Below are 15807 nucleotides of genomic sequence, written 5' to 3'. Positions count from 1 at the left end.
AGAGTCTTGGGAAAGGGGGGCATCAGAGGAAGGATAAATGCCCAGTCAAACTTGTTGACACAGAAAAGGAGCTATAGTTATAAATTATGGAGAAATTTTTAGCCTTTTCTTAATATTATCCAGACTAGATATATTATGAGACAAGATCTGCTTCTTTCTCTTGTATCATATTACAGAATGGGAAATCTTTGCAGCTAGTCTATTATGTACATTGGCAGCATTTATCACTGTACTTTTAAAACCACAACACACTCAAAGACATCTCTCACTTCCACCGACAGCCTTTACTAACTTTCTGCATCCATTAGTTTGCTCTAATTGATTCATGTTGACACTTTGCTGTTGATCTGTTGCTGTATTCTGCATTTCTACTTATTTCTGACAAGTCAAACCCTTAACCCTTAACCCTGCTCATCTTTTGATATATTTTAAAAGCCTTCCCAGAGGTCTTTTAGTCATTACTAATTGTTACTAAAACATAGTTTCTGCAGAGCAGCAGTGGTTAGACATCTGCCTCTGAGTTGTGGAAGGGAATGTTGGCGCTTAGTAAAAGCATAATCCATCTATTTGCACACTCTCCTGCCAGCTCACAGTCCTTCACAAACCCAACCTAACATTACAGGTGCAACAAAAAAGGCGAGAAATATTGGAGATATCCAGCCCACAGTTTTGAGCCAGATACCAGCTCAGACGAGGAAAACAAAGACACACATGGATCTAGTCATCTACAAGTGGATGTATCAGAATGGAGCAGAACAGAGAGCTAGTGGTCTGCCGACTGTAGCTTCTACTGTACAGCTACAAGCTTCCTTAGGGATTGATGGCATTTCCACAATGTGTACCATTCAGGGATTTTACACAGAGCAGCATCGTGGATGACTCTTCTCTTTAGCAGATCATTTTCCACTCTCTGGTAACATTTTGATTATTATAATTATCTAGTTCAGTAAAGAATCAGAGAATACAAAGCAACTGAAGGGAGGAGGAGACGGAACGATCATTACACCTGCTCTGCCATGAAAGTCTACAAACCGTTGTGAACCTGAGTGGGCTGTGTTTTTCTCAACCATCATTTAACAGATCGTCTAGTCACAGCTAAAAGAGGCAGCACTTGGGGATCACCCCTTTTGAATTCTGGCGGTGATAATCCGCAAAGCAAAGTGGTCACCAGTCGTTTAATAACAGACGCTGAGATGCACTTCAGCAAAACACTTGATCCGCCACTGTTTAAGAAAGCCGCAAGCAAAAGCTGCCCCACAGGATGCACCAGGGAGGTGGTTTTGTGGTTTTTAAAAATGTAATAAAAACATATTGCATTTACTGTTGCTTAATTTTTTCTCCAAAAAGACATTTGACGAGGTACGAGCATCATATGTGCCACCAGCGGATCAAACAGTTGGCCTCTCTCGTTAGAAAACATGGTAATCATTGTGTAGTGAACACAGATGCTCTTTCACAGTGGCATAAGCAGGATCTGTCTGACTGTAATCCTTTGTTATCAACGTTTTTAATGAATATTAGATGAAAATTAATTACATTGTTTTTTTATGTCATTTTGAGAACTTTGAGAGCAGTTGGAATTAGCATTTGTTATTCAGTGTTTTGCAAGCTGATAAAAACTCATAAGACAAATCTGCTAAATGCATAAAATAAATGGTAAACTGAAACTTCCTTGTGTTTTAGGGACATTTTACAAAAAAAATAAATTAATTTCATTCTTATTCCAAGAAAAATGTGAGCTAATAATAATGTTATAATAATAACCAAATAATAATAAAGATATTATGTATACGCTATTGATTAATAAACATATTACAAATAGAAAAAAATTGCACATAAAAAAAATTCAATTGTATATACAAATATAATACCAGAAAAAAAGAAAATGTTTGTTTTATCATCAATAAGGACAGAATCAACTGGGACAGCAAATATGTATCATTGTTTTCAATAATTTAGGATTAAAAATAAAATAAATAAACTGTTTTGTGCCAGTTGATCCCCTCTTTATTTTTTTTGGTGACACTAAAAACTTCTATGATGTCACAGCATCTGTTTCGTCTTGCCAAGTATGCCAGGTGCAGTCACTTCAAACTAATCAACACCTATCTACTGTTTGCATTACATGCATTACATGCAGTACATGCATACACACGAGACAATACTTCTTCAATCATCAATTACTGAGAAAATTATTAAATAAAAACTTTAGGCTGTTTTGAGTAAAATGTAAATCCAGCAGGGAAAAGCAAAGCTGCAAAAGTAAACAGGAAATTATGGCTGACACTTTAATATCTGAGGTTTCTTGCCAGCAGATCCACAGTAATAACCTGAATCTAACCTGTATTTCTGAAGCAGGTGGCAAGTGGTGAGGAGAGTTTGTCTCCACAGGCCAGATTATGAGTTCTCAGCCGGACGTGGACAGATGGAGGCAGAGGTTAGCCCTCCCTCCTGTGCTGCACAAACATGCATTTGGCAACTCCTTTTTCACTGGGCAATTACCTGACGACCTCTGGCAGCCCGCACACATGAACACGCACATACTTGACCAATTACTATCACACTGAAGGTATGATAACAGTCACCGTTGAGCTTCTCATAAAACCTGTGTGCATAGACAAGCCTGCAGGAGAATAAAATATGGCTGGCAGCTCAGTTTCTGGAGGGCACAGCTCCCAGGTGCAGCTTTCAAGCACAAAAGACAGTCAGATTCCGACACACCTAATATTTTTGGAGTCACCTTGTAAAACGTAGCGACTGAAGCAATGCCCAGTGAACACTCTTGCTTTCTGCTCAACTAGCTCATTAGTTTGTGGTTGTTTTTGCAAAAGAACTGCTCTAATCCATTTATTGGTCACATTTCTGTGTGCCATTGTGCTGATAATGGATGTGCATGGTTTATATTTAAGTATTTCTTTATACTAGTGACTATGAATGACAGCAGCTTTATGGAGGTGACATTTCAAAGCATAAAAGGTTAAAAGCTTTGCAGACGTTCAGTTCTTTAGCTGTGTTTACCTATTCCCTTCATTGAAATTCAATTCACTTTTAAACCAAACATGTACTTGGTATCAAACCTTTTGTTGGTGCAACATTTACGTCATGAAAAAGATGATTTTTGTGGAATTTCACTGCTTTAAAGCAATTTGAAAAGATAAACAGAACAACCCTTAGTTGAAGCTTTACTTAAAGTACAAAAAAATAATCTGATTGGAACATAATAAAAACCTCAGCTGCTTCATTTTGAATGATTATTTTTTTCAAAGCAAACAGATTAAATCACTAATACTTCCTGTTGCTCTGTGATTCACCCAGGCCACAAATTGTTTGGTGGCACAAAGGAGCACCCCCTGTAGTGTTCAAAGGTTCCAGCTTCAAGGTATCTGCTGAAAAATTCTTCATCTCTGTAAAGATGTTACTGTACAAATGAACAGAAAAATTTATATTTTTTCAGCAAGAACTCATGAGTTCTATCAGTTAAAGACATAATATTTAACTATGATGTGTGACTGGCTAAAAGTCTAGAACAATTAGCCTATTGCAAAAACACAGAAACATCTCGTTTTTTAAGAAAATTCTAAAGTCAACAACCCAAATCGGTTTCTGTTGCAACCCCAATTTTAATGTGTCTTTTTCCTCTACCATGTCATAGATCCAAATCTACGTGTGACTTTTACAAAACATCCGTGTGAAAATCATTCCACTGCAAGTAACAGGAAACACTGAGGTCACCACACTGAAAAGGGTTAAACAGCTGCAGATAACGGTACCTGCAGATTAAATAAAGGTTTCTGTTCAATGACCTGAAAGTGTTAGACTTGTCTCAAAAGTCAAATGTGTCCACACAAGGACTCGCACGGTCAAATATTTGGATGAAAGGATGAAGAACGTTGGCAGAATGCATTGGTGGATGTGATGTCAGTCTCACAGACAGCTCAGCAGAGATGAAGCTTTACCAGATTCTATCTCGTTTTTCCTGCTGTCAGATGAAGGAAGGCAGTCAGTTGTAAGTTATGTAAGCTAAAGACCAACCCTTTAACAGCATTAAAAATCTAACATTTGCTGACTCTTTTTTTTCTAACGGAAGAGACCCACTTTATATAAATATTTTGGTGAATCACAGGTTAAAGGAGACTACAAGCTTTTATATTAGTGGAGTTGGGATTTTTTTTTCTTCCTAAATGTTGCTTGAACATATTTTTTAAAGTACTTATAGTACAACTTTTCATTTTTTAACAATATTTTTGCAACTTAGCCACATTCTTGTCAAGTAAAACCACAATTTGCAACACAACTGATGCATATTTTCTCAAAACAAAAATAAAGCACAAGTCAAGCTTCAATAAACAAATATATTGTGTAGCATTTAATAATTTGAAGCCCTACAAAGTGATAGATATGTAAATCATTGCTTCTGATTTAAAAATGTTTAGCAAGAGAAGCTAAATAAAAATAAATGTACTCCCAATTGATACCATAATTGTTTTTAACTTATTTAATACAGCGATTTATGTATTTGTTTTTTGTTATAATGCCAAAAGTCTTTTAGTAAATCAACAAAATTTGAAAAGCTATAAACAACACTTGCCCTGAGATGCACGTGTCTATTTTATTTTTTTGTTCCAAAAAATTTAGTTTGAAAAGCAACCATTTGCATGTTTCCTTTGAAGGCTGACTGGGTTGTTATTTGGTCTCACTGTGGATGTTTTTGGTCGCTGTGATGTGGCTGCTGCCTGCGTGGGTGACTGCAGCCAGCTATGACTGAAGCCTTGTTTATACTGGACACGACTCAGACACAATCTTTTCGCCGTTCGTTTTAAAGGAAAGAAACACCTTGATATTAACTACATGTTGCGTTCATTCCTGCTATTTTGCAGCCATCAACCATCAACATAGACATTACAGTGAACTAAAGCTTTGCCTTAACTCTCTTCATTACAGCTTTAATATTTTTCTAGTGAGTCTGTTCTCACTTCAGTTCAGTTGACGTGTCAAAGCAGGAAAAGGTGTTAGTAATCACATTAATGATGGCTGCATTCCATTTAGGTGTGTCAAATCCTTTTAAGTGTTACCGGGGCGTTCAGTTATTGTAAAAGTTGTTTTATCAGTCATCCTTGTTGTAACCCTTGTGCTATCCTAGGCACTTTAACGTTGGGAGTTGGGTCATCTAGACCCACTAGACAGTGCTCTGAACCTTTTTTCTTCAATGATTTGTGATTCTCACTGGTGTCCATGGATTACATGAAATCTTTCCACCTTTATCCACCTTTGTCATGGTAGGGAGAACACGTCAAAGTAAGGGTGGGGTCATCTAAGATAGCACAAGGGTTAATATTTAGGGAATATTACATCAGTGGGAATTTTTTGTACAAAATTCATGACGCACAAGATATCTTGCTGAAAATCAAATGTTGCACTGCAATGAACACTGACAAAGGTTTACGATTTACACAGTTAATCAACTTTTATGCGGGAAATAGGTCAAAAAATGCACCAAAAGTTGTTGTCGCCAAGCAGTATAAACTTGGACAGATCACTGTAAAGTTAGCTTTAGAACTCATCAAGCAGTGGCCATCTATTGCGGTTGCTTTTTAAATGAAACCCTTGTGTTGTTTTTCCTTATTCTGTTGGTTTCAATTTTTGGCTCCATTTGAATTTTTCAAGGTCAACTGAGCAGAGGGGGAGGTTTTGACAATTGTATCCTTGCCCCCCCCCTCCCCCCCTCTTTTTTAACTTTGTTTAAATAAAACCATATCTATTCAAAGCAGTTTGTGAGCTATGACATCGCAACCAACAACTAGGCTAACTATCAATCTAAGGCCACATAACCACTAGGCATTTGACGTGTATTCTGGAACCTACATTTATTCCATGGTGTTCAAACTAGACAAGCAGAGACCTTCCAGTTCTTTTTCGTTTTCTACCGTTTACTAGCTCATGTCCACCATGTACATTTGAGGGAGAGTTGGTGCGAAATGTTGAAGCGCCAAACTTTCAAACGGTTGTCACTTCCATGATTTAAAGGAGACGTCATCCACATGTCGCTACCAAATCCGAGTCCCTGATTGGTCAAAGTTTGACCTGGTTGAACTTGCAACGTGCGTTCAATGGCCACGCGTTTTGTACGTAGTGCCTGAAAATGGTGGTAGAAACTTGCATTGATACACAAGAACACGGGAGCCCCAAACCCACATAGACGCCTTTACACTGGCTTTTCATACATGTGGCCGCTTAAACATGTGTTGCCGAGGACTATGTGAACGTAGCTTCTCAAAGCAGTGCAAAAATCTCGAGATTTGGGGAGGAAACTGAAATAGCTCATTTCATTGCTAGCATCCTTGTTGCAATGGTGGATATGGATTTATCTTTACTTGAAAAATGTTGTCAGGCTCGTCGCAGTGTCTGGTTTACCAAATAAACAAGCAACACTGAGTGGGTGAGTTTTAACCACATCACCACCAAATATGAGCCCCTGATTGGCCAAATTTCAACGAGGTTTAGCTGGAATGATATGGTGGAGCAGTGCACTCATGAAATGCCTTTTGTTCAATCAAATTACTTAATCAGAACTAACTGTTATACATATTTTAATTAACAAAGCCACTAATGCAATTTGTTTCTGCTGAGTCTATAATTACATAAAAGTATAGTTATAAAAATCTAATGTTCATAGGTCCAACAATGCTGAATAATCTTGTCACAATTCTTGTTTGATTATAAAATAATGATTACGTCCCTCTGTTTATTTTTTCTACTAACCGATACTATAAATTGAAGTGTGTACAATTTTTATGGCTTTTGAGATTTGTGTTGACATGGCAGTGACACTGCACTAAACTGCCAGTGTAGGTGACGCCTCTGTGAAATACTCATATGGTCCAGATTGTGTGCTTCATCATCACGTTAACCACCGTCTGTGTTTGCATTTGCATGCGTGTGTATCCTTATGACAGACTGCGTATGTGCTTGCGAACGTGCATTCATATTTATGACTCCTTGTCCAAAATATGTCACTTTCTCTCCGGCTGTGCTGGCGACCCGCTGATGACTCAGCCCATTCAGCACAATTACTGTCCCGTTTCTACTCAGACTCTCCTCAGCTCCACACGGATGCTTTAATATGCCGCATGCATACATTACTGGCCAGTAACACCTGCTTTTTATACAGGCTCAATCAAAGCTCATCACAAGACCAAATAAGAAAATGTAAAAAATGCTGCAGTGACAAGACAAGATAAAACTAATGGTTCAGACTACAAGCCACTACTGCTTTAGTAAAAAAACATTTAAATACGTTTAAATATCTATTACAAAAGAAAGCACATTAGTTAGTACACATTTTTTTTGTTTTAAAATAACGAACAATTGTAAGTGACAGCTCCTTTTTTCTTCTGTAGACTTAAATCTGTGGTTCTTGGTTTGAGACTTCACTTGTTGCCTGTCTTTTCTTATATTCTTTATCTTGCCGTGCTGTCAATCTTAAGAGGCTGCAGGGATCACAACTGTAAATGCTATTGGCTCATCATCTCAAAGCCATAATTAAACAAAGCCCAAAAATCTTTGGTTAGTCATCATCTGGTTGCTTGAGTCTTTCCTCTGCTTTATGAACCCCCCCCCTGTACAGATTCAGGTCATATAATGTGTGTTCTGTAATCATTTTAGAGTTAGATTTGTAGTATCGCTCACTATTTTTTGTTTTGCTGCAGGATCATAGGCCAACAGACTGAGGCAATCTAGCCAAGAAAAATAGACTCCTTAGTGAGTTACTGGACCGCTCAGTGGGAAATGTCACTCACGTTGGGAGCAGTCTCCTCCTGATGCAGCAGAGGAGCGAATGATTTGTGAGAGCCTGCCACTTAATTTAGGGCATTCCTAAACCTCTTAAAGACCCACTCCCATGAAAATTGTGTTTTTGGTGTTTTTAACATGTTCTTGTGGAATTTTTCTCAGTATGGAGAAAATAAATAAATAAAATTAAACTTGAAGTTGGATTTCTGAGTATTTCTTTATTCAAATGGTTATAAATGAAGAGAAAAAAAGCAGTTTGAAAAAGCTTGTAGGGGTGACGTAGGACTAACATCAGCAAGCCTCAATCTCCGCTCCATTCTGATGCATCCACTTGCAGACAAATACATTGTTATGCATTACATGCAGTCCTGCTGCAGCCACAGGCTAAGCTGCCGAGATCCCGAGACTCCGAAACTAGGTAGGTTCACGCGACAACCCGTTATTTTCTATAGGAAGTACTAGTAAACAAACCCTTATTCCTCCGTGATTTTGGATCATAATCACAAAACTTATTTTTCTGTGTGGCTTATCTTCACACACTAGGGACGCGGAAATGACTTAAAGTTTACACCATGGTGAAAACATAGCGAGTACAGCGGAAAATATGTTTTCTTTTGAAAAAGTACCAGATGCACTTTGCACTCGCTCACATGATTTCCGGTTTAAGTCGTTTTATTTGCATCAGCTTCACAGAAAAGTGTTCCAGCTCGCTCCGGAAAGTTTGAAGCCAACCAAAAAGATTTGAAGCGCCGGAGAGGCCGGCCCAGACTGGATGTCGTGTGAGTGCTTTCGCAGTTTTCAAGTTACGTAAAGACTCTGGTACCGGACTGGATCCAGCATTAAGCCCAGGGCAATGATCTAATGCTGCTCTGTAGAAACTATGTCCAAGAAAATGACACAGGTTTTTAGATTTTAGCTAAAAACGGCATAATCATAATTACCAGTAAAAGACCACTGGGAACGCTTTAAAAATAGACAAAAGGATGATTGGGGTGGAACTTTAAAAGAAAACAAATTAGCTTAATAATAGTACAAACACAAACAAGTTTGTACTTTTTTTAAACTAATTGGTAAATAAATTAATCTCTTTTTCAAAACTCACTATTTCCAAATCGTGAACAAGAAACTGGGATACTTATTCTTTCTCCTCTGAAACTAATTCATCATCAACCTAAAGAGGACAATCCACCTTCTTCTGACTAATGACTTTGTCCTCATGTTTCTTGTTCTTTACAGTAAACCATTTTTTTTTTCAGATCATTATGGCACTAAGCACAAACACCTTTAAAAAATCAACAGGCAGAAGGCAGTCGGCAGATATTCCCACTGAAAACCATTATAGTGCTTTAATTATGACTGCATGTTTCAAAACCTGTCTTTACTCACAAAGCGACAGCTGTTTTCTGGTTTATCAAATGTGTTTAACTTACAGGGCTCTTTCTGAAGCACAGAGTATCTCCACTGTTGAAATCGACGCACATCATTCGTCATCTATTAGCAGCAAGTCAGCTATTTGTTCTAAGTAATTTCTCAGCATAGCCACTCCAAAAGAAGTTTTTTTTCTCTTCTTTACAGAAAACAATAAAAAAGTCATTGATGCAGCATCCCATAAATCCCACTCACCAGTGCAGTGCAGAACACAGACAACGAAACAGCAATTTGGCACACATCTCAGAAGATTGTTATGGTTCTCTGAAGAAAATACATTTTCATGAAGTTTAGTAGTTAAATTGTATCGATCCATCTTTCACCTCATTTCATTGGGCTGTGTATGTGTTTATCATAATCCATCAGCTTCTTAAAAACAAACAAGGTGACCTTTTCTAGTGCGCTAAGATAATTTGACATTCTTTAGCAGGCACGTTGCCAAAAAATGACAAACTTTTCCCGTGTTTTTTTTTTTCTCATAAGGAATTTTAAATCAAAATTTTAATGATAATATTTTTATTTTTTTTAAAAGCTCCCTCATTCAGAATCAGGCACCCTTTTAAGCATTTGTACCTCGATTGCAATCCTCTAAATTTAACTTATTTACACTTCATATCTGAAAAATACAAAAAAATATAAAAATGACCCATGATTTCATTAAACTTTAGACAAAGTCAAAGATCTCTTATTCATCTTGTCATTAAATCAGCTTTATATTTATGAACTACAAAAAAAAACAGACTGTTGCAATTTTTTCTTTGCTAAAACCTTTGGCAAAATCATATTCAAAGCTTTCTTTTGTGAAACTTTCTGGCACAAATTTGACATAAAAATATTTAAAAACCTATTTCTGGCTGGATATTCACGTCTGCTGTCACAGGGTTCTTCAGTATTTCCAAACAGTTTTTATTATGACCAGAACACTTTATTTTAAGATGATATCATTTTATATACACTCAAACTCATAAATACTAAGACCAGCCGTAATAAATGCTTGCAACTCCAGAGGTGAAGTGAATTAGATCAATGCTAAAGATAGTGGTTTTTCTTCAATGACACAATTTTAAATCTGCCGGTTTTTGCACTGCAAAAACTGTGTGACAGGAGTCAAACCAACACAATTAAGCTGTCTTGTCAACAATCTGATAACTATAATTGTTCTTTTAAACAGACAGCTCTGCGAGAACAAAGACGTCCAATGCAATACCCTTAGAGAATTGCTTCCAAGATGTGGATTAGCAAGAAAATGTAAGACATAAATTCTGTTTTAATACAATTCATGTCAAATCTGGATGTAGTACATTATTTGTTTCCAGCAGCTTCTTTTGGCATGCTGTTTATTTCGGGCCTTGCTGCTCTCCCCCTGTTTTACATACAGGAGCAAATGTCTATAAAAACACATTTTAAAACACGAATCTCATTTATTGTGGGGGACCCAGACTAAAAAATCCTAATCTTAGTTTCTAATCCAGTCTTGTGTGCATTTCTTCTAGAAAAATAGAAGACTGTTTGTGCAAACAGCTTTAAAGCAATAAACTATGGAAACTTGTACTCTTGCCAGCTTCTCCAAATTATATGAGTCCTAAATGTAATTTATTGAGGGTAATACACAATGGAGCATGGAGCTATCTCATAAATGCAGGCTTTTAAGTAGCTGAACTATCATTTCAAATTGGCTGTGTTGGTTTAGATGAAAGCACCCTTGTGTTTAATTGAGACCTTCGCAAAGATGGCACGCAGATTCAAAAAGACTTCAAAACTACAGATAATACTGTCAAAGCAAACTGTTTTTGCTGCTGCATGTCTAGCATTTTGGAAATGTTTTTCCTTTAACTGATGAAATACAGAACAATTCTAGGCCAAAATCCCCATCAGTTCATATTTTTCCTCAAATCTCTAGGGTAGTTATTTGGATTTAAACTGACTGTTAAAGCTGCGAGGGTGAAATTTCGGAGAGAATTTCTACGTGCCAGTACAGTTCAAAACCATCTGTCCAAAAGCCTGTAAAACCAAGAAAAATGTTGCAGTGCATGTCTGCCTTTGTATGAACAACAGAGACAGCAGCTCGTGGTTTGCCTTTAAAAAAAATGCGCATCACCTCATGCATCAAGTCAATATATAGTGCAAACAATGGCAAGGTCAATTGCAGCAGGGATGAGAACAGCAAGGAGCAAAGAGACGAATGATGGAGAAATCCCAGGGAGAACAAATGATCACACGTGAGAGGAGAAAAAAAAGCCACGAGGGAGACAGAGATAAATGGAACTGCAGGACAGAGAATGCTAACATGGCAATAAACACGAAGGTGTATATTTTTTTGTATCGCCTGCGTCACGTCTGATTACAAAACTAGCTTTCTAATTAGCACTATCAAAATCCTCGTCAATCACAGACCTATTCGCCACAGGAAACAGCAGTGAATACATGAGAGTTTGGAGATTTTACAAGTTAGTAAGTCTTGTCATTGCACAGCAATGCGGCTTGGCTTTGTGCACACATGTGTGCAGCCATCTGTTATGTTGCAGAGAAATCCTCCTCAAGAGCCCCTCCATGCAAACACATGCTCTTCATAAATGAGGATGGGAGCTATGAAGTAACATTTGAGGCCCTTAGCTACAAACACAATTTACGGGGTTAAAAGTCTAATTTTCTAATCTGCTGTTGCAAAAACCACATTATTATTATTATTTTTAAATCCTTTGTGTATTAGAGGCCATTAATAGATGACACCAGCCTCTTTGATTCATTTGTGTTAATCAACATTTACAAAACAAGTATACAACACAATAAAATCTGATGCTGATTGGATTAAAACAGTCTGCTAAAAATGTGCTTCTTTGATATTAAATAAAAGAAATCCATTCGTTTTTTCATTTAAATTTGCAACAGACATGGTGATCCGAATAAAGGAAATCAGGATCAATCAGACTGAAGTTAACCTTGTCTGCAATTTGCTGGCATTGTGGCATTTTTTGAATGCAAATCTGAATTTAAACCACAAAGAAAAGATGGAGAAAGAAAATCTGAGTATTTCAAATAAAAAATGCATGCAAAAATAAAATTTGTTTCTAGTTGTTGTTGTTTTCAATTATAACTATGCCTTTTTTTGGCAAAATCTAAAAACCTGTTGTCTTCTAAATGGTTTCATCAAAAATTCGACTCTGAGTTGTGGGTGGGACAGTTGGTGCGAAGCCCCTCACAACCCTAACTTAACATTACCAGTGCAATTAAAATGGTGAGCAATATTGGAGGTATCCAGCCGTATTGCTTTGAGCCAGATGCCAGCTCAGACGAGGAAATCAAAGACATACATAGATCTAGTCATCTGCAAGTAGAATGGTAGTGGAGCAAGGAGCTTTTAGCCTGCTGAATGTAGCACCTACGTCTCTGCTACAGACTTTTTATGATTACCTTTTTGCATGTGCTCCTGATTCACATCAATTTGAAGAAAGAAATACTCAAAAAATGCAATTTAAAAGTTAATTTTCTACATACATTTCTGCCATCAAGAGAAAAATGCCACAAGAACATGTTAAAAAGAACTAAAACATGATTGACAGTGGAGTGGGTCTTTAAATACTGACATTTTCTGACTTTCATTGATCAGATAGAAGCAAATACTTTGGTGTTCAATTTATTGGCCACACACTCAAAAAGGAAACTGTCATGGAGATTTGAATTAGTGCTTTACGTGTTGAAAGAGCTGATAGGAAACATGAATGAGCAGTAGATTTGCTTGTTTTGTGTGTTTTTCTCAGTGCATGTGTTAAACCGAGAGATAAATATTGATTCACTGATTACATCTTCATGATCCGAGCTGTTAAATACACAAACAAAGACACGGGTCTGAAAATAGCGACAGAGAAGAAGCAGCTAGGAATCGATATCCATAAAAATGGAGCCAAATTGATCTGATCTGGTTTACTTCACATCAGACCATAACTGCAAAAACAGTTGTGTTCAATATTTTTGGCTGCTCTTAGCTGCATTTTAAGTGGTCAAATATTACATTCTCGCTTTGTGGCTCCAAAGATTAAAATTTTAGATCTAATAGCCTAATTGTTGCCATGGCTCTCATGAACCTGTGGGGATTTTCTAAAATCAGTGAGTGCGACAAAGAAGGGCAAACGCTCGAATTTAATGCAAATATAACTTCAGGATTCACATCTATGCAGCTCAAAAGTCTCTAGGAACATTTGACAAACACTTACTGCAGCACCGTAGAGGCCTTTTCACATCAGCTTAAGTAGGTGACTGAAGACTGAAACTCTCAAACCAATTGTTTTTTTTCTTTGTTTTTTTCCCCCCTGACTGTTGTTCTGCAAAACCAAACCCATTAACATCCCTCTCCTGTTTCCTCCTCTCCCCTGTCTTCCTGAGGCTTAGTCAATATGTTGGACCTTCACACACGTGCGCAGGGAGATAATGCAAATGTCTCTATAAATAGGGACAATATTGCTGACAGTGGCACTCTCTCAAGTGAGATATCCCGTGAAATTTTCAGCGCACACAGCCACTAAATATAAGCAAGAAAAATCGACTTGATTTCTCTGTGCTTCATCATAACTTCTGAAAAGGCGTACAAATTGCTTGAGATGCAAAACAAACATATTCCAGATGGAAACTTACATGCCTCCAATGAGTTTAACTCCTCTAAATGGCCTGAATATTGAATTCGACTGCATGTTCACCACTGCATTTTAGAATAAATGCACAATTTCTGCAAAATCTCAAATCCATTTGGCACGTGCAGATTATATTTAATACATATTTCTGAAATTTTTTCCTCACGAAAATCCTCTGTGGCTCTGTGCCATGTAATAGTTCTGTTATGATCTACTAAATCATAATATAGAAATGCCATTAAAATCATGTAGTATGTAGAACCAAAGTTCAAAAGTACAATGGAGGCAGAGGTAAGGATCAATGGGATAAAAAAGCAAAGATTCAGAAAGATCCAGGGGCGAGGCGAACATAATCCTTAATCTGGCTTACCTTCCAGCTCATGATGAATGACATCAGAGAGGTTGGGCTCTTCTCCCCACCAGAAGATCCACAACTCCTTGGCGTCAGGCTTGATTTTGCGTCGCCACACGCACAGCAGGTTGGCATGCACGCAGCGCATGAAGCTGCGCAGGACCGGGTCGTCCTGGGCCGGGGCCGAGATCAAAGGACCGAATTCCCCCCCACTGCGGAAGCTGTAGCAACGCCATTTAATGCCAGTCAACTCCGCCTGCAAGAGAGGCGTTATGGTTAATGTATGGAGGCAGTGAATATTTTAACCAATAAACAACTTAAAAGGAATCATTTTGTAATGTTGTCAGACAAGTGTAAAGCCTGTGCAGAACAGGGTGATCACTGTTGTGTGTATAGTGTGTGTGTTTGTGTTACTGCAATGAACAGAAAATTCCCCAAGTGAGCCTGAGGAGAAAACACACGCATACACAAAGGGAGAAAAAAAGTCCATGCTTTAAGAAGAATAAGTGAGCTTTTGTAAAAACATGGAAACTTATCCAGCGTGTTTCAAACAGTTTCCTCTGAATCTGCATTCAAAAAAAGCTTTTAGCTACAAAGACAAATGCTGTTCAGGATCACTTGTAGAAAAACTTGCTAAACTTGCTTCACCATTAAAATGAGCAGTGAACTCTCAGAAAAACTAGATAAAAGAGTCAAAGCTAGCATTTAATCTTTTATTCGTTCTAGATTTGGACACAGCTTTAAGTCTCAGGACACAGCTGGTCTTCACACACCAAAGTGGGGCCTCTTTTAGGTGCTCTGCGACATGGCAGCTAAAGGGGGGCCCCACTTCAGGGAGGGGCTGGGGGCAGCGGTGGCGCCTTAAGAGAGGGTTTGAGGACATTTTGCAATTGTCACCACAAAATGTGCCGGTGCGAGTGGGCAACAGTGAGGCCAAAGGAACAGGAAGCAGCAGAAAACGACTAACAGGCAAAACTTTAAGACTGAAAGACAGAAAAGCACTTTCTGGTTAAATGTGCAAATGTCACAAATATAATCTTGCAGCTTGATCACTCCATACATATTTCAGTAGCTGTTAAATCAGTAAAAATTCTCAACATCAATGTGACTTTCCCCAGGAAACTAAATTGACTAACAGTAATTGAGTGGGAAAACAAATGAGCTTAATCATTATTATGAGATTGCAAGGAAGAATCCTATATGCGATGTAAGATGTCAGCAGACATTAGAATTTAAAATGAATGTGAAACTCTTGCAGTTTAGCAGATGTTCACCTGATAAGGTGCAACAACTGCAATGATCCTTTTTACACGTCGTAGCCAGAGGAACTTAAATGAAACAGCCGCTGTGCATTAATCTATTATGAGATTGTGGTGTGAAGTATGGCTTTCACAAGGCACTTACATATTGTGTTTCACATGAAAGAGCCTGTCGGACAATGCCGATTTAATCAATGACGGCGCTATATTTTGGTCCTCTTCCTGTTTAGCGCAGGCTATGATTGTTTAATGTCTCCCCGTTGTGCTGTCACAAACGTCTCGACACGACACTGCTCCAATGGAGCGTCATTTGAGAAATCTGCTAAAGAGCGACAGCAAGACATTAAAGGCAACC

At 37.9% G+C, this 15807-nt stretch overlaps 1 protein-coding gene across 3 annotated transcripts in view; it reads right to left on the bottom strand.

Moving 5' to 3' along the window:
• med13l (mediator complex subunit 13 like) overlaps nt 1-15807 on the bottom strand; it is a 73121-nt gene that overhangs the window by 40586 nt on the left and 16728 nt on the right. For all 3 annotated transcript variants that reach the window (XM_023960551.1, XM_023960552.1, XM_023960553.1), the window contains exon 2: nt 14212-14449. In XM_023960551.1, coding sequence (XP_023816319.1) covers nt 14212-14449 — 238 coding nt within the window. The remainder of the gene's footprint in view (nt 1-14211; nt 14450-15807) is intronic.

The sequence above is a fragment of the Oryzias latipes genome, chromosome 12 (assembly GCF_002234675.1).
Source record: "Oryzias latipes chromosome 12, ASM223467v1".
Classification (NCBI taxonomy): Eukaryota; Metazoa; Chordata; class Actinopteri; order Beloniformes; family Adrianichthyidae; genus Oryzias; species Oryzias latipes.
Note: the sequence above shows the minus strand (reverse complement) of the source record. Positions and strands in the feature narration are given on the sequence as shown.